This window comes from Sander vitreus, chromosome 3 (genome assembly GCF_031162955.1).
Source record: "Sander vitreus isolate 19-12246 chromosome 3, sanVit1, whole genome shotgun sequence".
In the NCBI taxonomy this organism is placed as follows: domain Eukaryota; kingdom Metazoa; phylum Chordata; class Actinopteri; order Perciformes; family Percidae; genus Sander; species Sander vitreus.
Window position 1 is genome coordinate 29,062,621 of NC_135857.1, and position 27,067 is coordinate 29,089,687.

A 27,067-nucleotide genomic window follows, 5' to 3' on the forward strand; every position below is an offset into this window, starting at 1 on the left:
CTTCACGACTGATAACATTTTATTTAGGATTCCAAAGTTTAATGTTTCACATCTATCCAATCAATTGGAGGATTGTTCTTACCTGGCACCCATTTTAGGGGGTGAATAGTCAAACATTCTGTTGCTTAGATATTAACAAGGACAAAGGCAGCACTTTGACTAGACACAAAGGATTTGATTCAATGAATTGGATCATAAAACTTCAAAGGAGTCTCATAAAGTACAATGTACAACATCCAGTTTGATTAGGAGCATTAGAGTAACTTACGGAGTGTATTACATGTATTGTGCTCTGTGAGTACAGTGATACAGCTGGAGCCTCATAGTGAACTTTGTCATGAGCCATCGTCCTCTCAATTGTACGAAATGTGCAATGAAAACAAATTTTAGTGGGACTGCTATACAAACAGATTTTGACATTAGTAATGTCACATTTTTCAACGGTCAATTTTTAACATGAACTTTGTTTGAAAAGTGTTATGACAGTGTCACCTTAGTTAATGAAAATGGTCAATGGACTGCATTTATATAGCGCTTTTTTTTACCTCACCAGACAAAGTGCTTTACAATTTGCCTCTCATTCACCCATTCACACACACTCAGTTCCCAGTTGCTGGTGTTTCACAGGGACACTTGTGAGTGTAACACTAGGGAGTCAAGAGAGTGCTTCACCGACATGCCTAACACTTAAGCCTACATGAGCTACTAAATGCTGGCTCTTATAAAACATGTGATTTTGCAGCATTTTCTAACAGTTTGACAAAACAATCCAAACTCAAAGACTACTTTCTAGCTTTTTTAGAGCTTTCAACACATAGTCACATAGTCTTCGTCACCAGGCGGAGTTTGCTCAATTGTCATATGGAGATGGATTCAAGCTCTGTAGCTGCTGCTGATTTTCTCCATAGCACTTTCAGGCGTTTTCGTCCGTGTTGGTTTAAAAGTTACCGTAGGCATCAAACTTGACCTTTTCTAACATTTTTCTGCTTTACGAAGCTTTCTACGTTTTAGCAACAAGTTGTCTGGGTTGGCCCTCACTTGCTGCTTTACATTACTAACACACACACACACACACACACACACACACACACACACACACACACACACACACACACACACACACACACACACACACACACACACACACACACAGCTCCTACAGATGTTTATCTAAAAGCGCTTAGATTTTTTTTTTTGTCTTTGTCTGCATGCTGAAACGTCAGTACCAAGTAAACTAAAGCTAATTGAGGAGCTCTGCTAAAGCCTGAGTGTGCATGTTTCTTTGCACTGATCAGGTGTTGCCAAGCCTCTGCAGGGGGATTTCCACAAGTGCTAGTTCAGCAGGAGCATTAGGGAGCTTGCCAACAGAATATGTGGAATACACACTGTACACACAAATATGCACACTAATCACTCAGTATTTAACTTTACAGTAGCACAATCTAGTTTCAGGAATGTTTGCTAGATGCAAATTGCACCATAGAAGGAAAACACAAACACAAAACCTCTTTAGATTTCTGTTTGTTTGTTTAGTTCAGACTTGACAGACTGTGCTGTATCCTGGATTAAATACTGATTGTTGTTTGGCACATATGAGCCTATCTGGCACCAGGGCACAAGTCAACACTTGACACTTCAAATAGTTAAGAAACTAATCACGTTTCAGTTTTCATAACTTGATTCAACTTGTCCTTTTAGATATATAAGACACCAGGAGAAAACAGAAATATATTTTACAATATTTATTCATTTATGCTCTTGACTGTTGCAGAACTTTATTTTTTATTTCCTCTTAATATGTTTATATCCACCAACCACCAAGGCAAATTTGTTGTAAGTGTAAACCTACTTATTCTGATTCTGATTCTACAGTAACAGACAGACTTTTACTAAACCTGTGCAGTGTCTGAAATCGCTCATCAATTTTTTCAGCATAATATGCGAAAAACTCATTAGTTAATTGTGTAGCCAGCAGTAAATTAAGATTTTGGACACTTATAATTTTGATCGATCAAAGGGGAAACAATTCATTCACAGAGTATAATATGGTCACCACTTTGACAGACACAGCTCTGGTTCTGAAACAGGGACTTTTCTGTGAACCCCTGACAATCAAGATAAACCTGAATTTGGTTTTTACAGATTGGTTTAATTTACTCATTCTCCTTTAGGTAGCAGCCTCCAGCTCTGAGAGATAACCAAAATGGAGACGCGTGGTGTTGTGATATTTTGACTGAAACTTCACAACAGGCTAGATGATGTGAGCCACTAATTTCTACTTTCTCATCAGAGGCTATGAGAGCCTTATCAAATAGCTGCAGGGATGAAGCATGTCAACACACACACACACACACACACACACACACACACACACACACACACACACACACACACACACACACACACACACACGCACACACTCTCATGCTGCTTTGTTAAACCATTTGCAAGTGTAGGGCTGCTGGGGTGACCCTGGAGGTTAATGGTGGGGACTTGTTTACAGTTATAGATCAGAGATAGACCAGACAGATCAGGTTAGGGTGGATCATATCATGATCTGTTCAAACACTGTTATCAGTTGGGAGCCCCATCCCCATCCCCAGCCCTTTCACCTTAATGCCTGAGAGCCCTAGCTGTGTCTCTGTCTGCAGCTGCTCACTGTGTGTAATGCAAGGGATTACAACTTTGACAATCAGCCTTCGGTTAGGCTCGAGGTGGGGGATTTAATGTTCAAAGAAGCTGTTTATAGCAGTTTATGAGGCCTAAGGAATCACAAAACTTTAGACAGACATGTTTACATTTCAACTAGGATAAGAATTAGGTTTTCACACCCAAGTCAGGTTATAGGTTATAAGTATCAGGCCCTCATTTAAGAACTTTAACTTTGTCATGAGCCATCGTCCTCTCAATTGTACGAAATGTGCAATGAAAACTGTTTTAGTTGAAAAATTTTAGTGGGACTGCTATACAAACAGATTTTGACATTTGTAATGTCAATTTTTAACATGAACTTTGTTTGAAAAGTGTTATGATAGTGTCACCTTAGTTATTGTAAATGGTCAATGGACTGCATTTATATAGCGCTTTTTTTTACCTCACCAGACAAAGTGCTTTACAATTTGCCTCTCATTCACCCATTCACACACACTCAGTTCCCAGTTGCTGGTGTTTCACAGGGACACTTGTGAGTGTAACACTAGGGAGTCAAGAGAGTGCTTCACCGACATGCCTAACACTTAAGCCTACATGAGCTACTAAATGCTGGCTCTTATAAAACATGTGATTTTGCAGCATTTTCTAACAGTTTGACAAAACAATCCAAACTCAAAGACTACTTTCTAGCTTTTTTAGAGCTTTCAACACATAGTCACATAGTCTTCGTCACCAGGCGGAGTTTGCTCAATTGTCATATGGAGATGGATTCAAGCTCTGTAGCTGCTGCTGATTTTCTCCATAGCACTTTCAGGCGTTTTCGTCCGTGTTGGATTAAAAGTTACCGTAGGCATCAAACTTGACCTTTTCTAACATTTTTATGTTAGACAAAGACATGTTTACATTTCAACTAGGATAAGAATTAGGTTTTCACACCCAAGTCAGGTTATAGATTATAAGTACCAGGCCCTCATTTAAGAAACTAGAAGCAACTTTCTATGCAGAATTTGGCATCCTGGGAGAATCAGAACCACATGGAATCTCTCACATATGTGTGGGATGCAGCGGGGGGGAGGGGAAGCAATAAATACACCTGCAGTATTCATTTCACTCTCCATTTCAAAACTCTGCTTTCTACTAATTACACACCATGTCACAACATGCACATGAATGACCAATGATGGGATATGGTATGCTCCTTACATGCAAAACAATGGGTTTAGCCCGGGGCAAACTTTTGCCAGGTTTGTGTCATCCTGTTTGCGCTGTGTCCTCTGGCTGCCCCCTGTTCTTCTTTCTTTGAAGATACATTTGTAGTGAATAGTAGTCAATATCAAACCACGTATCTCCAAATTTGATGATTAAAATTTGTTTTTGATAAACTGAAGGATTACGTTTTCCTTTATACGGTTGAGAAAATGATCCTGATTATTGGGTAAATAAAAGCTGGATTATGTTATACAAAACCTGTTTTTATTATCTTTTGAAAAGTTATTGTTGTGGTGATACATGGTTTACTGCATTGCCATGGTCACAATTAACAATACAACATTGAATGACCTGATTTACATGTTCAATCGATCAATCTTATCCATTTCCATTATCCAATCATATGAAATCGTACGAGGTACAATTCCAGTGAAATACAATCCCATCAGCTCTTTCATCTTGTGCATGATTCATCATAAAACTGAATGTGTGTGTGTGTGTGTGTGTGTGTGTGTGTGTGTGTGTGTGTGTGTGTGTGTTGGGGTGGGGTACAGTCTTAGGCAGTATTCTCATTAAGGATCCTAGTGGTTGGATTTTGATGTATTTGATTTAGACTTTGACTATGACCCCTCATATGGACATGAAAAAAAAAATTTTACAGAAATAAAGGTGGCAGTGACACTGTAATGTGCAAATACAATAAAGATGATAAGTAAATAAAAGAATGAATATCCTACAAATGAGCAAACAAGCTCGCTCTGATTGGTGGTTTAAACCTCTCAACAGTGCTGCAGTGTAATACTCATTGTGAAACATGATCCATTCTATAACTTACAGAAAAGGCAAATGGAGACTTGCTTCCTAGGTCATGTTAACATAATGACATTGAAATGTCAAACTCTGTACATTTAATTCAACTATTAAAATGTGTTTTATATTTTAAATGTATTGTTTAATGCATTATGGTCCAAATGTTTCAAAGCTTTCCGTACCCTTTTTACATGCATGTAATGCTGGTGGGTATTTAGTTTTTTTGTTGTTGCCTATAAGCACATTTTTGGTATATTTAGTTAGCCAGAATCAACCTTAAATATGTGTAATAATAAAATGTAACGTCCGCTTCATGTTGTGAAACCCACCAGATTTCCACAAATATCACTGCAGCCTACATTTGTGCTGCTGTAATATTTATGATAATGAAACCATTGAAAACAATGAGAACCTTGTACTAAAGGCAGAACTAAGAGAGCCTTCATCACTTTGCTCATTAAGTTACGTTTTATGTCAAGTTTCCTAGGAAGCTATCACAGTTGAGATAGTTGAGCAAGTCAAGTACCTCAGGTGGCTCAAAGAACAAGACAGACATGTGGTCATTACATAAGCTGAGGACAAGTGATACAACTTCCCTTGGTGCATTTCTTAAGTATTGTATGTTTGCTATTGTTTTCATGTGCTGCTGCTTTATGGTTATTTATGAAACCCCTAACCTCTGGTGCCTGTTAAAGTTATTGGTTTGGACATGAAGTAAAATTGCTCAAGTATTTATCCAAAAACCTGTTATCTGTGTGTGTCCTTTTAGTCAACTTTATCTCTGCAGGTTAGGTGAAATCTTTCAGGATTCCTTCACTTCAGTGCAAAGTGTTGCAATACAGCACAGTTCAGCCCCAAAACGTTATCAGTCTGTGTTGATTTTTACTCGCCTCCCACATTTTTGTAGTTTCCTATGATAGGTGCATGGTAAATGAAGGAGACCTGATGTTGAGCAACATGGAAGAGAACTGTGGTGGCATGCTCAGGGAGTAAACTGTGAGCCTGCTGGACCAGATCCTGATGAAATTGACTAAGTTCTTGGCTTAACAGAAGAAGAACTGACACTGACGCAGGCGTGCAGCACCTGTATGTCCAAATAACACTATCTGTGTCTGTTTTTATATATTTTTAAAATGTGAATGCTACATCAGTCTATAAAGGAAAAATGATTTGTACGCACATTGTTTAACACGTTTTTATTTAGCAACAAGTTATTTGTATGAAAATAAATCTTAGTAGTAAAAAAGGGTCATTGATACAAATATATCAGGCTTTCCATTCATTCTGCATTCATCAGAGCATACAGGGAAATGCAAAATGGACCATTCAATCAAACTGCTTTGCTGAGTGCTTGAACAAAAGAATATTTACAGTCAAAAGACAAAACAATACTGCTGAAGGTCTAATCATAGCGTATTATAACACATTTCTGAGCTCATCTGCAAATCCCTCTTAATACAATAGTTCTCTTCCACGGGACAGGTGTATGGATAGTCTGTGGGGTTGTAGTAAGGTGGATATTCAGGGGCAGAGATGCTCTCCTGCTGGCCTGGCCAACAGTGGGACAGGCAGTAACAGTCCTGGAGGTTGCAGTGCTGACAGTGGAAATGCTCTGAGGTGAAGCCATGGAAGCTGGACTCCATCCTGGTGGGTGAGGCGTAGCAGGAGGAAGAGGAGGAGAAAGAGTCCTGCGGCGAGTAGCTGTTGTGGTCCATGGGGTTGCAGAGCTTAAGGGACTCTGGTGAGGAGCACGGAGCCTGAATGGGAAGAAGACGTGGTGGATGGTGAGGATGATTTTGAGCAGGAGTTGGCAAATGTGTCATGCCATTGACATGTAGGCCACAGGCTCACCTGGGACGCCTATGAGTGGTGTTTTAGTTTTCAGTGTGAATAGGCTAATTAGTCCTTTTCTATACTACTGTAATAATAATGTTCCTCTGGTGATGTGTAATTGTACTCATATATTATATATATTAGGATATTCACTCAATTTGACTTTGGCTGTAGTTATTGTATACACCCATTGGATTATTTTACCAAGCAAAAACAAACTGATCTGATTACCAACAAAACAAAATGAGTCACTCCAACTGTACCCACAGGCCACACAAATACAATTACTACATGCTGAATTCAAGCCCCAACACAGGTCTCTGCAAAGTAGATACAGCCATGCCAAACCTAGATTCCAAAACTATACAATTGTATGTTTCCTGAGGTGTTCATTAGCCTACTGTTAGACCATAATTCTTCACTGAAAACACTCTTTTTTCAAATTAATTAATTAATTAATAATTTTTTTTAAATAGACACATCAGTTTTAAGTACAGAATTGCAATACGTTGTTGTTAATAAAAAACGCTGTTTTTTTTAAATGGAGTTTGGTAGTGTCAGTGGGAGAAACCTACCATCCCATGGCCATAGTAGTCCGCATCAGAGGAGAGTCCATGGCACCAGGGCAGCGGGAAAGTGGGAGGGGGAGGCAGGGAGGCGTTGTAGCTGCCGCCGGTGTAGTTGTTGGTGTTATTGCTACTGTAGCCGTTGCTGTGCGACATAATGTCCCCGAACTGTTGCTGGATGTCGTTAAATGTACCCTCCTGCATTTGGGTGTTGCACGAGCTGTCAGGGCAGGGGAACGAGGCGGCGCGCAGTTGGAAGGCTCGCGCTCCACAGCTGCTCGCGTCCGCTGAGGGGATGGCAGGAGGAGGGTCCACATAGCGACCTAACGGAATTAAATAAATAAAAAATATATTAAAATATTCAACAAGTAGCCTATAAAAAAGGGAAACTCGTTTCACATGCTATAAGCATCACATGTCTGTAATATATAACATATACATCTCGGCTGTACACCAAAGTTTAGAAAATAGATCCGCCCACTTTTGCTGCATTTTTAAATATAATTTGTCAGTATTAGAATAAATGAATATAAGTAGCCTAGACCCAATCTACCGACATATAGAGTGAATGGGGGAGTGCACATCCATACACATTGCATGATATTATCTGAATGGCAACAGGAAGACATTTAAATAGGCATATAAGTTCAGAGTGTATTGACATGACACCATCAGCCAACAGTTTTGAATGTAGCCTTATAAGACGAAACGCTGCACTTCTGGAATTGAGCTTACAATACTTGACTAAAATTGCATTACAAGTTGACTTTCCTGAGTGACTGAGGCTTTCATGTGAGTATGTTGTTCCTGGTTCTGAGTGGTCATGGCAAGTTGCTGTCTGTCGTCAAGGAATGCTGTATGTTTTTGACTTTGCTTCCTTCAGATCAATTTAACTACAGGTCCTGCTTCAGTTGTCTTACTGCAACCAGTGCGGATTTTTCAACAGCTTAGTAAACAATGGGATTCGTAGTTGTGGTTATGGCTGTTTGTTTGTTTGTTTGTTTTTTTTTTTAATTAGGATCACTGCAAACTGCGAACAACTTTTGACCTAAATTTGCAATGTGTACATCGCCAATGTAGGTGTAGCCTGTAATTGTTTCAAGTCAGGTTGGATTCAAATGCTGCAGTAGGCTTTATCTAACAGCTTCCATTTGTTTATTTAATACTTTACACTGTACGTGGATATTGCTGCTGGTAAACTTACTTGGAAAAGTGGACGCGCAAAGATCCTGAAGATCCAAGCATGCATGTGATATCTCTGATATCTGTTCAACAGGAAGAAGAAGAAAGACGGGAGGAGGAGAAGGGGGATGAGGGAGAGAAAGACAATATTATTAGATATTTGACTTTGACAGAGATATTGTTGTTCCGATATTTAGGTTTTTTCCCCTTGCAAATGTGTGTGTGTGTGTGTGTGTGTGTGTGTGTGTGTGTGTGTGTGTATCTGTGTTTGTGCTTATGTGCGTGGTGAATGGCTTTGTTTATAAAAATAAAATAAAAACGTTGGGATCTTTTCTACTTGAACTGTAGTCAATCATTTACAGGGACAGTTTTTGCTTTGCTCAGTGGTTTTTTTTCTTCTGCTTTGCCAGGAAGTGAGAAAGGCAGAGTGACTGTAAGGGTTGGGAGAGAGAGAGAGAGAGAGAGAGAGAGAGAGAGAGAGAGAGAGAGAGAGAGAGAGAGAGGAGGGGGGGGTGCGGAATGTTTACCGTTTTAACTTTTTTGCCGTTGGCCTCCCGGGCTCTGTGTCTCTGCAGCAGCTCTTTGACCGTGGTCTTCACTCGTACGCCCTGGTACACCCTCTTATCTGCATGAAGACAACAGCATGTCACTAAACACTCTCCTTTGGAGTAGACAATGGCAGACTACTCTCCACTCCACAATACTCAGCCCCCCGCTCATCCGTCAGTTTAAGCACACATGTTGTCTTCCCTCAAATAAACAATTAATGTCATACATTGTGTTTCCCCCTAATAAACTGGAATCTCTCCATGAAACAATTATGTCGCAATATTGTCCTACACCCTAATACAATGTTGGATGTAAGACTTTCTGGTAGCAACATATATAAGATAGTATATTACATGTCAAACTGTAGTTTTAACTGTGTGTAGCGCATGAAAGTCAAAGTTTTGTCCAAAAACGTGTTGCGTAAAATTGCATTATTATCATCGATCAGTGCGCGCTATGGCTCCGTGTGTGTTCGCCCGCTTGTGCCGACCCAAGAGCCCCCAGTGCTCCCGGGCAGGGCTCCCTCTTTACGGCAACCCAAAGCTCAGCGTTTCCTCTTACGCCGCGAGCAGACGCTTTTACTGCAGCATGTTTGTGATCCCGTCTCCACAGCCACCCCGCCCAGACCAGGAACAAAGGAAAGCTGCACAAAATGCGCTACAGTAAGTAGCCTATATATTTATGACCATTAACGTATATAAGACTGAATTAATGTTGAAATGGTAAACATGGATCAATCTAGATGTTGGGATACGTGTATGATCGTTTGGTAAAGTTGGATAAAGGCACTCGGCGCGATCGCGTAAAACGCACAGAGAGCTGAAAAGAATCTGTGAATCGATCGGTAAATCAAACTTAAACCTTTTCTTCGTAAACGCGTTGAAGTTGTTGGTATGAGCCACAGCTGTGTATAACAGTCGATACTAATGTAACGTTTATATCGGTTAGAGCAGCGCCACAACTATCCAGGAAAGTAATCTCTACTCTTTACGCAGTTCAGCGCCATGTTACCGGTGTCCGGCTATCCAGTGAAAGTTCTGTTTGGGCTTCAGTTTAATCAGATTGTTGTTTCAAGAGCGATTAACATTTTGTTAGATTAACATGCTGTTTATAATTCAAGCTCTACTCCAATTTCGATATGTACGTATGTTAAAAGTGAAAATCTATGGCGCTTTTACCGAGAGTAATTGGCAGTATTTTCCTATAGGTGAGGCTTGATTAGTAACCCAGAAATAACGCCTGGCATAGGTGCACGTAATGTATGCCTAAAGGCGTAATTTAAAGCACCCAGGAGTGGCGAACCGTTTGCAAAAAGACGATTTGATAAAGAGACGAAGCCTCGGCAGCGAAACATCATCTGATAAATATTCATACAGTTAATGCTACTTCATGATTTGTCTTAAATGTGGCAAACAGTGGGCCAAAATTACACGGCAGACACATCCCACTCTAACACGGTTACTCATAACGTCCTCTTACGCACAAGCAGCGCGGACAGAGAGGCTACGGTTGAAATATTAGTAGTTATTAATCTTTCATAAAATGTATTGGAAGTACAAATATACATGTCCTAGCGTGTGTAAACAGACATAGCACATAGGAATTGAACACAATAAATCCATAAATGTCGGTAAAGCTGTATAGGACTGTTTGAATGGAAAAGCCCCCCTGTTCCACCCATCAACTGGATACAGGTGGCATTAAAGTACAAAGATTAATCACTTTAAGTTTATTTTAAAATTGTGGTCATCTTGTATATTATTTAAAAGTGTGATTAAAATGTACATCTACAGGAAAAACAGCCTCCCTTTGCACATGTGCTTTTAACTTCGCTACTAAACATTCGCTTTTTCTCTTTTTTCTTTTCTGTCTAACAGGAAAAAATGCCACAAAATGATTTCCAGACGAAAACCCGATGTGAAACTCACCAGACATGATGGTTGAGATGAAGAGAGGCTCCCTGGAGAAGACCTGTGGGACTCCACAACGTCCTTTACTGCCTCAGCAAAATGGCCAAGAATGAAATTTGCGCAAAAGTATTAAAAAATCTCAACACAAATGTCCTACAGCAGAGCCAGAGCATAGAACAATATTGTAATATAGCTGGGGACATATTAGTTTGAGATTTTCTCCCACCATGCCTACTATTTAAAACCCCTAGAACTCAATGATTTGACAATGATTTGATTGCGCGTTACTTTCAATTTGAATATTCAGAGGCAACAGAGTTTTATCGATTTTTCAATAAAAAACACTCCACATTAACATTGTATACGCTTCACTATAATGTAATATAGTAGTATTTCACACTTTGACCAAAAATAAACCATAGTTTTATTAATTTTATCTTCCTTTTGCAATATCGGAGCATCACACCCCCTCATTAAGCACTACAGGCCTATATACTTTTTGCACACAACTTTAAGACAGCGGGTCACCTTATATATGCGATCACGCATTCACTGCGGCCAGTCTACGTGCCCACAATATATTCAAACATATCTTTAAGCTTCATTTCATAGAAAAACATGTCAAAGTGGCAAAGAAGTGGGCGTGGCAAAGGACAGTAGCCATCTTTGCCATCGCAGGCCTTCAGCTCCTCTATCAAGTGCTCTGAGTGCACCCACCTGCTGAAGGATGCAGGGGGAGACTCAGCAGCTCTTTGCTTTTATAAGTTTACCTTTTAGACACTTTACATTATTAAAAAATAAAGAAAGACCAGAGTAATAATTAACAATTTCCCAGTGAGGATCCACAGTTTGACAGGGAATATTTTCACATTTAAATATACCTTCTTAATTCAAACACCAAATCACTTCCATATAAATTAGATTAAAGCTTAAATGCATTTATTTTCGAATCCTTTATAGAAGATTGCATTGAGAACTTTGGCAGTTAGGTGCACCAGACAGCAGCAATATATTCACATCAGCCGGTATAAAATGTTGCAATACACTTTTATTTATCTTGTGTAATTGGGGGGACACATGACAAGTAACACAGTTATTAGAAATTACAGCAAAATTAAAAATAAATAAATAAAAAATAAAATAGTTTACACTAATTATTTCCTATAGCCAGCTGTACACATCTGGAGCAAACGTTATCCATTAAATCCCGTAATTATTATTAGTATTATTATTATTTACTCTAGTAGTTATCATGACTATTATAATTATTGCTATTATTAGTTGCAGTAGGCTAGTAGTTGCAGTAGCCTATCCCCACTCTATAAAGAAAATGAAAGATTTTGATCAATATTACATGTTCATATTTAATATTCGCCCATTTAAAAGCCATCTTTAGTCATCTAAAGCACTTTTCGTAAAGTTCCCTCTTCACATTTGTACACACATAAAACCCCTTCTTCCCTGTGCTCTGCTCTCCCATCACATGCATGGAATTTTGTCCGTGTCGTTACAGCGCAGCGGCTCCTCGTCTCCCTTCTCCCGCTGCAGCAGTGGTGCTGGAGCTCCACCTAGTGGTCAGAAATCAGAACCTCTTCCCAGCTGCACTGTCTGCACGTCCGTGTGTAGTAGCAGTGTATGCGTTTACCAGTGGTGTAGTCTAATGTATTGTAGTGGGTATACTGTACTGTATATATTGGCCCGAATCTGCCTGGGGGGGATACACTTACGGTGGAAATACCTTTATTTAGCCTATATGAAGAAAGTAAAACACAGATGACAATTCAAAATATATCAAAACTATAATGGAAAGTATGTTGTTGCGTGTCATTGGGCATTTTTAAGTGGGTATATGGAAATCCTGGAGCTTTCTTAGTGGGTATACTGCGTATACATGCGTATCACGTAGACTACACCACTGCGTTTTCCAACATGAATCGTCCAATATCAACGTTTCTTTCAAAGTTTACAACAATTTCCATTCCTGATATAAAATAAAAACCCATATCAAATACATTTTGGAAAATGGTATGTTATAGATGCACACACACACACACACACACACACACACACACACACACACACACACACACACACACACACATACATACAAGGATATACAGTGTGATGATATTCCACCAGTATTTGCACACGCAGTCCCTCCAAAAGAGCAATACTGGGATGAGTTTCTTAATTTAAACAAAGGTGTGTCATTTATTAGATGGTATACAAACATTTTTTGAAAACATGGAGCTTATTGAAAATCACAGTTCCTCATGTGCTGAACATAATAAAGTGTTACTTTCCAGACAATGAATCCAAACTAATGTTATTGTCAGTTGCTTGACTAAAAAAGCTTGATGTACAAAAAACCCCGTTGTGTCTAAAAACCTTTTGGATAACACTTTATTTTAACCCCCAAATTTAGCATTTACAAACAGTAGGCTATAAATAAGCAATTATTAAATGGCTTATATAGTGTATAGGTTTAAGCAGATATAAGGATTTTTGTAATAGTTTAATAATGTCTTTGTTGACATCTATAACTCCTCCCATGAAGCATTCATAACTAGTGTATAATTTATACAATTTATAACATATATTATCATAAACAATCGTATGTCGTCACTAGTTTTAAATGCGTTTTTAAACAGTTTAACTTACCGCTGAATGTATACACAGGTAATTGGTTGTAATAGTAAATTGTCACCACCCAGCGTCTACATTTTGTAAAAAATTGTATTAAAAAAAACCTATAAACCGACAGTTTAAACATTTCTAATTCCACTTAATGCTTAACACACATTTATTTTAATATTAATATGTATTAATCCCCAAAACGCATGAGTAAATGATGCATTAACATCTTAAATGATTTCCAACACACTATGGAGTTATAAAAGTGGACCTCACTTAAGTGAAAAGTGTCTTTGACTACATTGAACAGTGCAGACTCACTTCATCAAACATTTTTTCAGAAGAGCAAAGTTTAAAGTTATAAAATTTGTGAAAGAATGTTTGTCAAATTGGATGAGAGGAATTATTAAAGGAGCTTACTGATTGTTCTTTTGTCTTTTTTTTTAACTTTATAGATCTTGAATGGCAGCTTTACTGTCTTTTTTGTTAGCTTAGTCTAAGTTGTCAACAAAAACATTATGAAACACTGACAAAAGCCCTTCTATCTATTTACAACTACAGTATAGTGATTAACAGTGTGTTATAAACTATTTATTAATTGTTTATATGGATATTTTAAATGCTATAGTGGGGTTTAGGTAAAGTGTTACCAGCTTTGGATTCCCAAGGGCAGAAAGGTTTAATTTCATCCTATCTGAACTGATATTAAACAGGATTTTAACTTACATCATGTATTCTGTTACACTGTGGATGCTGTTGCAAAAATGTTTTCACACACAAGTCATAGTGATCCTGGAGCTGTCAATGTTTGGGCTGGGCTACTTTCCTTCAGTAGGTTTGGTCAAGTTTGTCTTCACTACTTCCACTTATAGATGACAAGAAACTGGACATTTCAACCATTTATCCATTATTTGCAGCCATGTATCTTAGCTTCTCAGCTCATATGCAAACTAGTTTTTCATAATCTCAAGCACAGCATGTGGCGTTGAGGTGTTCCAGCTAACTAAGGTCTGTGGGAGGCATGTCAAGTGCTTGTTGAGTTTAATTGTCTGTGAAACCTCCACCTTCTTATAAATATTGACCCTCAGGCCCATCCTCTAGTCAGTAGGCCCTCCTGATCTCGTAGGGCGACCAGGAGCTCACTCCATCTTCCTTGGCCCAGGAGGAGTGAGCCTCGCTGTTGGGGGGGAGGCTGGTGTGGCTGTCGGCCTCCTCCTCTGTCACCATCTTGGACACCAGGTCGCTGATGGGAGTGCTCATGTAGGAAGGGCAAGGGAAGGAGGTGGATGGGACCTGGTAAGAGCTGTTGGTGGTTAAGGGGTGGTAGTGGGCTTCCTCCATGGAGTGCAGGATGTAGGGCTGGCTGCTGGAGCCGGGGCCCATGGAGGAGCCTCGGCTGGGGGAGCGGTACTGGGAGGGGCTCCCTGGGGGTTCTGGGCTGGGCATGGAGGGCGGGACGCTGACGGAAGCGAGGCTGTCCGGACACAGAGCCTCCACCTGGGATACTGGCTCTGGAACTGACTGCTCCCATGAGTCTCTCTGAGGCAGGAAGACAAAAGGAGGAGAGGACAAATCATTCATTCATTTCCTCTAACGACTAAAGGAAGCACCCGCCATCAGATACTGTCAGACAGCCTGTCCATATCAGAACAGGAGTGCTTTTGTGATGACATGATGTCATTTATATTTTGCCTCTACTCTTGTACTCCTGATTTCCTGTTTCCCAGAATGCCTACAGGAAGGTTAAAGGCATCCATGCTGCAGTTAATTATGTTGCAGGATTTTAAAGGGTTGGTTGACACTAATTCAAAACTAACATATTTCCTCAATGACACCTAGTGGTATCTATGTGTTATCTAAACAATGTAGACAGTTTTGATTGTATTTTGTCCAGGTTTTATAGTGAAAGATATACGTCTCTATGATTTCTTCCTCAACATCAATACAACGGACGTGAATGGAATTCTGTTAGTGGTGACAACGGCAACATCTCTTTTTAGAAATCCTGTCCCTGTTACTCTCAATAATCCACCACTGTAAACTCCAATGTTTCCAAATGTGTACATTTTAATGTTTTTATTCATAAAATAATAAATAAATAATCCTAATCAGCCAACACTGACGACAAAAACATAAAAAAACTAGACAATACAAACCTCCGTCATTTTTCAAATGTTTTTCATTGCTACAATGAAAATACATTAACCTCCATTACATTAAGGTTGAAGAAGAAATCTCAAAGACAGATATCTCGAAATCGATACAAAAAGAAAACAGATCTGCAACAGATCACAGAGATTTTCAGCACAGCATGTAGGGTTAGAGCACAGATGTGTCCAACTGCATATGTGTCTGGTGCCTGTAAGAAGGCAAATAAGCAGACATTTCATTGTGCCTGTCCAAGTTTTCCCCCCTTGTTAGCTCAAACTCACAGAGGTTACTTCAACATTTCACAATTTACTTTTGCTTTTCACACAAATGCAGCACTTTACCAAAGTCGGGAGGATGGGCATAGACAATAACAAACCAACTATTCGGGGAACACTAAAGTGTTGTAGTCTATTGATGCTAAATACAACATTTACCATTGATGTGTGGTGTGTAATGATGGCCTACGCTTGTCCAGTTGTCCACAAAAACAAACAACAGGAGTATTGGTTAAGATGCCATATAACAGCAACGTCCCTTATTTGATTATGACCAGGGATCTTTGTTGCATGTCATTCCCCTCTCTCTTTCTCCCCACAGCCCTGTTTGTATCTATATCGTCACCATCTCAGAGAATGTGAAGTAATACAACACACATAGCTGTTTTTGACAGTTAAAAGGCTACGGTGGCAGTGGTGGAAGAAGTATTCAGATCCTACACTTAACTAAAAGTACTAACACCACACTTTAAAAATACTTACAAGTAAAGTTCCTGCATTGAAAATGTTACTTAAGTAAAAGTATGTAAGTATCATCAGGAAAATGTACTTAACGTATTCAAAGTAAAAGTACTCAATGCAGAAAAATCCTCACATTTTAGAAACTAGAAACGATAAAAAACTGTTCTGTCAATCAACTAAGTGTTAATATATAGTACTAAGCTGTACTATAGGCCTATATATTGTTGGGCAGTTTAATTTATAATAAAACATTGTATTTCATAAACTATGTGTGTTTTGTGTGCAAAAATCTTATACTGTAAAGTAACTAGTAACTAAAGCTGTCAGATTAATGTGGTGAAGTAAAAAGTAGAATATTTCTCTCTGAAATGTAGTGGAGTAGAAGTAGAAAGTGGAATGAAAAGAAAAGACTCAAGTAAAGTACAAGTACCTCAAATTTGTACTTAAGTACAGTACTTGAGTAAATGTACTTAGTTACATTCTACCACTGTATGGTGGTTAGGTTTAACACTAGATAGGCGAGCTGCAGTCAAATAGTGGCAGAGTAGCATTTCAGAAGTAAAATATCTGAGGTTTCATATTTGAAATATGAAATGTCTGAAAACACTGGAGGTACAGTGTGGAGTTTTATTGTTTTTCTTCACAAGCTGGTGTTGTTTAAAACCTGTGGAGCGTTTCCCAGCATACACTAGGTTTGAAAGATAGGTTTACAATGTTTCAAGTTTATCTTAAAGGTCCCATGGCATGACAATTTCACTTTATGAGGTTTTTTAACATTAATATGAGTTCCCCCAGCCTGCCTATGGTCCCCCAGTGGCTAGAAATGGTGATAGGTGTAAACCGAGCCCTGGGTATCCTGCTCTGCCTTTGAGAAAATGAAAGCTCAGATGGGCCAATCTGGAATCTTCCCTTTATGACGTCATAAAGGGGAAAGGTTACCTCCCCTTTTTCTGCTTTGCCCGCCCAGAGAATTTGGCCCGCCCATGAGAAAGAGAGAGACATCATGGCTTTCAAACGAGCAAAGCATGGCAGTTGGTCAAGGCCACACCCTCCACCTTGCTCCCCCTCTCTCCTCCTCAATAGCATTTAAAGCTACAGACACAGAAGTGGCACGTCCTAAGGAAAGCTCATTGTGGGACTGGCTCTAGTGGCTGTAATTCTGCACCAAGGCTGAATTTCGGGAAAGAGACTTCAGATACAGTATTAGGGGACCACTAAGGCCTATATAAAAGAGACTTCAGATACAGTATTAGGGGACCACTAAGGCCTATATAAAAGAGACTTCAGATACAGTATTAGGGGGACCACTAAGGCCTATATAAAAGAGACTTCAGATACAGTATTTGGGACCACTAAGGCCTATATAAAAGAGACTTCAGATACAGTATTAGGGGACCACTAAGGCCTATATAAAAGAGACTTCAGATACAGTATTAGGGGACCACTAAGGCCTATATAAAAGAGACTTCAGATACAGTATTAGGGGACCACTAAGGTCTATATAAAAGAGACTTCAGATACAGTATTAGGGACCACTAAGGCCTATATAAAAGAGACTTCAGATACACTATTAGGGACCACTAAGGCCTATATAAAAGCATCCAAAAAGCAGATAGTAATAGTATAATAGCAATAGTCAGATGCCAAGAAGAACATTGAAACCGTTTCCTTTTTCTAATTTTAGGTAGATTTACGATTGACTAAATCCCTACTGATGATTATGAACCTCCCTCCCTTCTTCACTCTTCTCTGTCACAGACTTGCACACAAAGAGACGCCATCCTACCAGAAATAAATGTGAGGACTCTCCACCAAATGGAGGCAGCAGGGACGAGAGGGCCGATGAGGGCAGGAAGGATCCTCCAGAGCTGGAGAAGGCAGCAGCGCTGCGGTAATCTCCGAAGGTCTCTGGGTAGTAGCTGTCAATGAAGGAGGGGTAGCTGGTTATGGTGGAGGGATCGCAGCCCAGAGGTTTGCCACCCAGTGTGGGTGAATACACGTCAGGGGAGAACTGCTTGGTGGACTGACAGAAGTCTGACTCTGAGATGAAGGGACGCCTCATGCCGTAGTAGCCGGGCAGCATGTGAGACCCTGCAGAGAACAATATGAAGCTTTTAGACTGAGAGAAATAAAATCCTCATCTTCATCATGGCAGCAGTAGAAGGCCGCTCTGTGACCACAGTGTTGACACACCTCAAATTCTTGAAATTCGCAGACAACTGAGAACAGAGTCAATAAGCAAATAGGAATCCTCTAAGTATTCATTATGGTGTGAATGAGAGTGCTGATTGAGCGTGTCTTGCAGGCAGTAAAGAGCGAGTCGTGAAGATCTTTGATGTTACATTTGATTTGCAGAGTCTCACCTGGCATCTGGACAAATGAAGGCGGAGAGGTCGATCCTCCCTGTGACAGAGAAATAAGACTTGAAATAAGGCGTGCAAACTGGATGACACATTAATTACACGTAAAAGTGAAGATTTTGGAGAGTGACAGGAATACTGTAAGAATTATTTCTTTCACATGTCAGATTCTGTATTGACCATTTGCAATGTTGTAGTACTCGAGATTGGTCTTGGTCTTAAGACCGGTCATACGACCAATCTTTGAAGGTCTCGGTCTCATCTCAGAATTTTTACTCGGCCTTGTCTCGGTCTCGGCTAAATAGGATTCGGGATGTTATCTCAAGACCGGTCAAGACCACAACTGCAGGGATTTTGCTAAATTGCCTGTGCATTGTCTGATTTATGCCTATGTGTTAAAACTTGCAAATGCAACCAATTACTTGACTTATTTCTAATCTGAAATTTGTTACCGTAAACCCGCTTGTCCCTGCCCCCTTTACACGCACTCCCAAGAAAGTGAATGCAGGAGACACGGGAAGAAGCTCTGGCTGTCTAACACAAATCTGGTCTTGGTCTTGACTCGATCTCAACCCCTCAAAGTCTCGGTCTCAATACACTCAGGTCTTGGTAATGACTTGGTCTCGGTTTAGGTGGTCTCGACCACAACACTGACCATTTGTTTTAGACAAATTCACTTGAAGCACACTCTTTGGTGGTTTTAGTCATGAGCAAACAGGCCATCACATTAAAGCAACAGAGCTGCAAACACATTTGAAATGAGATATACGTTTTAGTATATGTGTGCAGGAGCTTGGATACGCGTTTTTGCTCATGGCCCTTTTTGGGGAGATTTACATCACAGATTTTCTTCCTCATAAATGTAAATGAATCTCACATAGATTTCACAATTATATACCTATACTTTGTGTTCATATAGCATGCATATCTGGCTACAGGGTCTTAGTACAACACATTTAATTTCACAGGCTGTAAATATATGAATCCACATCTATTTCCTTCAGATTTCAGATTTTCATAAAGCCACCATGTAACAAGTAATATTTTACAATGGATTCTAAAAGAAATTGGCAACCAGTGGCACTCCCACACAAGGTTTCACCCCCCCCTCAGATTCTCAGAGATGATCACTACGGAAAATAAATAATATATTTTTTTTTTTTACTTTCCTTCGATCTTTGCAATCTTTTGTTGTGGTAACTGGATCATTTTACCTCTCTGTAAAGTATTCAAATAAAAGAAAGAAAAAAGTCACTCTTGATTAAACTGCTCATACCTCACTGACATATATACATGGTGATGAGGGACTGCAAGCAGCATTGTACTGTCAGCTGCTTAAGGAGCTAGTTTTAACTACTTTATATACAATTAGTTTAGTCGTGTGGCTTCTAACGTATGGGTTGGGCCCCTCCAAAGGGTCAGAAGATAAATCTGAGGGGCCGTGAGATGATTAATGGAGTAGGGATGAGAAGAAGAAAAATCTGCTGCACAAATTTGAATGAATTTTTGTTTTGGAGTTATCTATGATTTATTATTTTTCTTGTAAAATATTGGATACTTCCTATTTGGGCCTCAAACTGTTATTGAAATGCAACCATCTGTGAAGTTCAGAGTGGAATTGTGTCTTTGGTGAAACAGTTACAACCGATAGAAACCTGTGACCAGAAGCCCCAACTACACCAGACACATTGACAGTAACCACAGCTGTCAGACAAATGTAGTGGAGTAGAAATAAATGGTGGTACTGTAAAATGGAAATTCAACAGTACTCAAAATTGTACTTAAGTTCAGTACTTCACTGAATGTTATTAACGATCTAAATCTCACTCTATGCTCTTCAAAATAAATGCTCAAATTCACATGACAACGTGATGATTCACCTACTGCTGGAAAAAACACGAAAATCCAGAAGACGTTGAGAAACTGTGTTATGATAGCCTACATATTTTTCTCTCACTTTCTTATTTCCTTTTCCACTCAGCATGATTACATCTAATATATATTGAATGTCAGTTTGGTCCAGCTCTTGTTAGAAGCTATATGACGTTCATGCTGTATGAAATATCTAAACCTGAGACCATTCCATCAAATAGAAATATTTTGGATGTCTTGTCTGTCATTTTAAACACATTTTCAACTTAACATTTGTTTATCTTATTTACACCATATCAAGGGGAAGATTCAAATTAAAACAGGTTAAAACACAAGGAAATATGCATACATTCATACACATCAAGAGATGTGCAGGCAGAGTTGTTGTGTGGTTACCCTAGTAGAGCATCAAATGTCATCATCACGACAACAACAACAACAACAACAACAACAACAACATGTTTCAGGATCAAGTTGTGCAAACCAGAATCTGCAGTCCTAAGAGTTGACAATTGTGAATTTCTTAAAACATATATATATATATATATATATATATATATATATATATATATATATATATATATATATATATATATATATATAATATATATATATATATATATAATATATATATATATAAATATATATATATATATATATATATAATATATATATATAATATATATATATATATATATATATATATATATATATATATATATATATATATATATATATATATTCTGGAAATAAGTTAACAAAATTACTGGGAATTGAATTCCAGATTCTAGGACCTCCATCAGAAATTCTAAATTGTGTGTTCTTGAAAGTGCAGGCTGAAGCTGATAACAGTTCCTGTTTTTAATATTTGCTATCTGTGGAAACTCTGTTAGAACAATGTTTTGGCTGCACAACATGCATTTATAAGTGCAATATTGAAGAGTTTGTATTCTATTATTGTCTATTTTTCATCAATCATATATAATATTTGATATATGATTAATATTAGATTTAATCCTTATTATTAATCTTATAATGTTGTTAACCAACAACAATAATAATGTGTGCATCTGTTTCTAGTCTAAAAGCAGATACAGATTGGTGCAGAGTGCAGGTACACACAGGCAGGGTTTGACAGGCTCTCTTGTTTGCATAGTGCTAACATCAAAGAGTTGATATTGGCTGGGAGGCAAGCAAATTTTGAGGGTTGAATTTGAATGTGATTTGCCAGTACCAAGACTTCCTCATGTGGCCCAGGTACGGCTCAGTGCATCTCTGAAGGCTGTGTATGGAAATCATCTACCTCAAGCTCAGACTGTGTGTGTGTGTGTGTGTGTGTGTGTGTGTGTGTGTGTGTGTGTGTGTGTGTGTTTGTTTGTGTGTTTGTAATGGAGGGGGTGGAGGCTAATGATGACGGACTTATTAACATTATTTCACAGGAAAAAAAGCTCTTCCTTCTTATCTTATTTTCCCACTAAAATAGTCGCACCTACAGTATTTCATATTATAATAAGTGAACACGCACACACATTTTGTTTGAGAATATTCTCATATTACATATACAGTTTCATTTTTCCTTCTTGGTCCATTGCTTTCAGGACTTTTTTGTGACTGATCACAATTTGCTGTTAAGGTACCACAATTTCCCTACGAGGATCATTAAAGAGACATTTCACACAAAGTATCTGCAGCCTTATAAATGTCACTGACTTGAGTTTTCTGCATCACACACCACTTTTCACAGTCCCAAATCGTTTACGTACGGTAAGCAGCATGTTTGGGCACAGCAATAGACAATAGAAATGTCCTCAGAAAAGAAAAGCAGACAAAGTGAAATTATGTCAGATCTTTATACTTCCACTCCGTGTTCCAACACGAGGCGACTGACTCTGTGGTCAAAGCTTTTGCTTCACTCTAAATAGCCTTTTATTCCCCGAGATAAAAGGGGGCATTAGCTAACATCAGGATATGGATGGCTTTAGTTATTGTGTGAAAGTATGAATGTATGAAGCTTACACTGAAAAGGTGCTGAATTACCTGTATATGCAACCCAGTGCGATGGAAGTATGGCCGGCTTGATTTGATATAGGACATCTGAAATTACTTTATAATGAAACTACTTTATATGGGTAACCATGAGAACACAGCACCTGGTTATTACTTTAATATTGGTTGTTATTCATAGAAAACCTAACAGTTTAATTGCCTTGAAGTTAGACTACAGTTCTTTGGTTGAACTGTGACCACATTGGGTAATGATAAATGCTAAAACATAGTGTAACAGTAGCATAAGTAGAAAAAGTCAATGAACTGAATCAGCAACGTCAGATACATCACTATATCCAGTATATTTTTCAATTTACTTTTCCCAGGGACATTTGACAGCAACACTGCCTTCTCAGCTGCGCGCTCACAAGCTCCACACGGGACGTGACAGAGGCTGGTAGCAGAGTAGCTAATCATGGCAAGCGAGAAGCAGCCAAAGCTAACTTTTGAGAGCGTTTTAAGCTTCGTGGTTTTTTGCTGGACGGCGCTCTGAGCCAGGCAGACACAAAGCTGACAACCGCACAGATGGATGCGGTGGAGATGGCCTCATACATACACGCAGCAGACCGCTGTGGACTTGTGTCGGTTGTACGGACACGCAAGGATTTCCAGAAAAGAGGCTGCATGTGTCTACGACAATGCACGGACCATCGTGGCTGTGCGACCGGTAGTTACAAGTCGATACAGACATTACACTAACACCGTGTAACGCCGGTGACCTGTTGATGTGCATTCAACCCGCGCTGGACTCGTTCATAATGAATCAGCCGTCACTCTGTGAGTAGAGAATCCAGCCTGCAGTGTAGTTCAGACACTTCACTAATAAACCATAGATTGTCTTTATGGTCAAAGATAGTTTTGGTATAATTAACTTCAGTCTCTGCCAGAGACGCCTGCTTTTAAAAGTAACGCAAAAGTAACGAGTAAAGTAAAAAGTTACTTTCCATAAGGGGTTACTAAGTAAAGTAACGGATTACTTTTTAAGAAGTAACGAGTAACGAGCAAACACTACTTTTTAAAAGTAACTTCCCCAACACTGACTATATCTATCTATTTCATATTTTTAATTAAGTTTTCTAACATTAGCTAACCATAAGCTACTGGTCATAGCACACAAAATATGACTGTAGCAGCAAAACCACTGAGTGTATTGAAGTGAGCACAGGTGTGTGTTTTATTGCTTATCCATTACATTTTTTATTTGTAAGAGTGAGAATGTGATATTTCTTCTTTCAAAGGTTATATAATGTAGTCTCGCTTCAATGCTAGATTCTTTATTTTGTTCTAAAAATTTTACTTTATTTTGAAAATATTTTAATGGTTTAAAATTAAAATGACACACTTAACAGCATAAATACAAAGCCAAATATTATTTTTGTCTCTATAAAAAGGCTGATCAGCTGTAAAATTCATTACAACAGTTGCTGTTTTCAAAGAGTAACAAAAGCAGAAACCTTTTTATTGTCTCATCTGTCACTCACTGACCCCTGACAGCGACACGTGTCTCCTCTTCAAGACACTGCTGCCTCCACACGTAGTAAGTCATGGTTTAAAGTCAGGTTTGGACAATTTGTTCTACTTTTACACCAGTCAGTCCTGGCTTCATTAAATCATGTCAGTACTCATAACTTTGCAAACAACTTAGAAATGTAGCGCAGTCCCACACAACATTGCAACTTGTAGTTTTGCTGACATAAATATGTTTTTAGATGCAGAGCTGTGGAGGCAGATTTAAATAAGTCTTGCATTATTCCAATTGTTTCTTATTGTCAACAAGTCCCATGAAAAGACCAAAAACATGAATTCCTATCAATACTTTCTGACTTCTCTACCCTGTTTGTATCTCTCAGCCACAAGCCCACATGGCAACACAAAAAAAACATAGTTTAATTTTCCAAAGAGCTCAATAACAGCTGGACACTGAATTTTTTAGGAAACGTGAGAAGTAACTAGCGCATTTGTTGGGGACTATTTTCAGCTGTGGATTTGGGGTGCTAGTGAGTAATTAAGACAGGAAGACATTGAATTTGAGATTGACTCAAAATAAACTGCAGTGAGTATGTTCATGATAATGAAAAAACATGTTACCCAATGCAAACCCTCTCACACAATCCCCTCATTATGCGAGCCATAGCAGCCTGCATATCTATAGAGTGGACATGCCAATGCTAAATAGAAAACAAACAGTGGATACTGTCTTATAAAGCCTTTTGACAGGCAGTTTGTGGAAAATGAAAAGCCAGTCTTGCTCGTGTGTTTCTGAGACAACAATAGAAGGCTTGTCTGCGGCCTATGCATGGCAGAGGACAATGTCAGCTGGCAGGTGTGCATGGATCAAACTTTGCATAGGCAGCCTCCTTCACTGCCCTTTTTCTGTCTCTCTATGCTATACCTATCCACCTCAATCCGTCCCCGCCTCCACCTCGGGGGATTTTTTTTAGGAGATCATGGCCGTCACCATTGCATGCATTGTGTCAATGTTCTTTTGTGAGGTCAGGCTGGGACTCCGCGCATTGTATCTCTCTCTACACACATCGTGCACAGCTATTTACAGATTGGCTTTGCGAGCGCTCGAAGAGAGCAAAGACAGAAGGGGGAGGTACAGGTGGTCAATGGATTCTTAGTCCACAAAACAAGCCAAAATGTAAACGAGGAGAGCAGATTTTTGAAAAGCGACCTCTTAATTGTGCTACCACAGAATGTCAACTGTGGCTGCAATGTTTGGTTTGGGAGAAAAATTAAGTGGGGAGAGACAGGATGGGACAAAGGCAGAGCGGTTTAAAGGAGATTGTACTTACGCTGTATCTGGGCCCATTTGTCTGTCGAGATCGCTTCTCAGCCAGAAGGTCTTTGACTGTGTGCTTGACTCGAACGCCTTGGTACACTCTCTTAGAATATTCTAGACGGAACAGAAAAACCACTTTGAGAATCCACATTTGATACAAATCCAGAGACCGTTTGACTTGTAGCTGGTAACACAACTTCATACAAATTTTCATCCATCCCCACAATTGTGTGTTCATTTGAATGTTTCACAGTTTTATTCATATAGGCGAATGACTCTTTGGAATTGGTGTGTAAATATCATGGAAATTGCCTTGGGTTTGGTCAATGCAAATGGATTGACAAAAAGAGACAATTTACTACAAACACTGGCTGAAACCTCACGGTGAAGGAAGACTGGAGGGGTAACTAAAATATTACATAATGTTAAATAAAGATTAGAAATTCAAGATTCGTGCATCATAGAAGCAGCTCACTTGCTGTTAAATTGGTCTTTACAAATCTCTGTGTGCTGGTGTGATTTGGAGACATTCCTGGGAAGCAGAAACATAAACTCAATGAAAATGCAAACTTTATTATGCAAACGGAAATTGCATGCAAAAAACCTTATGTAAAAGATCCCAGCTTTTTGAATGGATATTTTAGATAAGCCCCAACTTTGCTCGACCAAGGAGATTCTCGAAAATATTAAATGTTCTATATATATATATATATATATATATATATATATATATATATATATATATATATATATATATATATCTTGCACTTTGCGCAAACTACTCATCTTCCTTTCAGGTGTTATAGGCCATATTTAAATATATCTTACAATATGAAGCTTATCAATTAGCATATGATAACCTACACATGTTTAATATGAAAGCATCTTTCAAATCATACACTGATTTTATGTGAAGTGTATGGAGAAGAGATTTACTGACATCTTCCTTTGTTCTTGTTAATACATTCCTGTCTTATGGGAAATCAAAATTAGGAAAGGAAACTATTGATTTAATAAGCACACATCATCGAATAAGAGACATAACACCAATTGCATTGTCAAAAAAATATCCTAGTAAATTTCTCTCCAAAATAAAGGCATCATGAAAATGAAAAATAAAATGTTTAACAGGTTTTAAAAATCTATTTTTGTAGCAGACGTCATATAAGACATTACACATAGAACGTTTATAAGCATAGGAATGACAGCAGGAGCAGCTGTCAGCCTGTATATGAATGAGTTTGTCTTACCTGTGTCCATGATGCTGTTGCAGTCTGACCCCACACACACACACACACACACACACACACACACACACACACACAGAGGCCTCTATGTTCTCGCTCTGCTGTATTTGCCTACAGTAGCTGAATCCCAGTGTGCAGCACCATACTGTGTGGCGTGCCACGATGGGCTCTTTAACTATGTTGTCAGGAGGGCAGGGACACATGGAACATGCCACCTCACACTGCAGTCATGAGGAGGCAGCTTTTCAAAATGACCTTTATCTATTTGTTTAAATGCAAATGTTTGGTAGGGACGTTTTTTAGACTATTTGCATCTGCAGTCAAGATTAGGGGTTGGAAGCATCAGGGGCATGGAAGAGAGACTGGGAAGCAGCATGTCACTCCTTCCTGAGCCCCCACTCATCATCCAAATTCAAAAGGATATATTGTTTCCACATTGTGATTTGTAGCTGCAGGAGTTTTGGAGTATTGCTGCTGGTTTATGGGATAGGTTCTGGTTTTGTTTCAGTTTAAGCGTTGGCATC

At 38.9% G+C, this 27,067-nt stretch overlaps 2 protein-coding genes and 1 long non-coding RNA gene across 3 annotated transcripts; 1 reads left to right on the plus strand and 2 right to left on the minus strand.

The window, feature by feature from the left end:
* Positions 1–5,852: 5,852 nt before the first annotated feature.
* LOC144515759 (pou2af1) lies at positions 5,853–12,416 on the minus strand. Its single transcript, XM_078246861.1, has 5 exons — positions 10,730–12,416; positions 8,780–8,877; positions 8,275–8,335; positions 7,080–7,393; positions 5,853–6,428 (listed from the first exon to the last, which is right to left on the minus strand). The coding sequence occupies exons 1-5, from the start codon at positions 10,734–10,736 to the stop codon at positions 6,078–6,080; spliced, it is 831 nt and encodes a 276-aa protein (XP_078102987.1). The 5' UTR covers positions 10,737–12,416; the 3' UTR covers positions 5,853–6,077.
* Positions 8,876–11,066, plus strand: LOC144515760 (uncharacterized). The gene is made up of 2 exons (XR_013501772.1): positions 8,876–9,463; positions 10,679–11,066. It is a non-coding gene; the product is annotated as an uncharacterized LOC144515760 (long non-coding RNA).
* A 4-nt stretch (positions 12,417–12,420) lies between the features above and the next one.
* pou2af2 (POU class 2 homeobox associating factor 2) lies at positions 12,421–26,776 on the minus strand. The gene is made up of 5 exons (XM_078246860.1): positions 26,547–26,776; positions 25,310–25,410; positions 18,597–18,636; positions 18,020–18,324; positions 12,421–14,884 (listed from the first exon to the last, which is right to left on the minus strand). The coding sequence occupies exons 1-5, from the start codon at positions 26,554–26,556 to the stop codon at positions 14,447–14,449; spliced, it is 894 nt and encodes a 297-aa protein (XP_078102986.1). The 5' UTR covers positions 26,557–26,776; the 3' UTR covers positions 12,421–14,446.
* Positions 26,777–27,067: the final 291 nt, after the last annotated feature.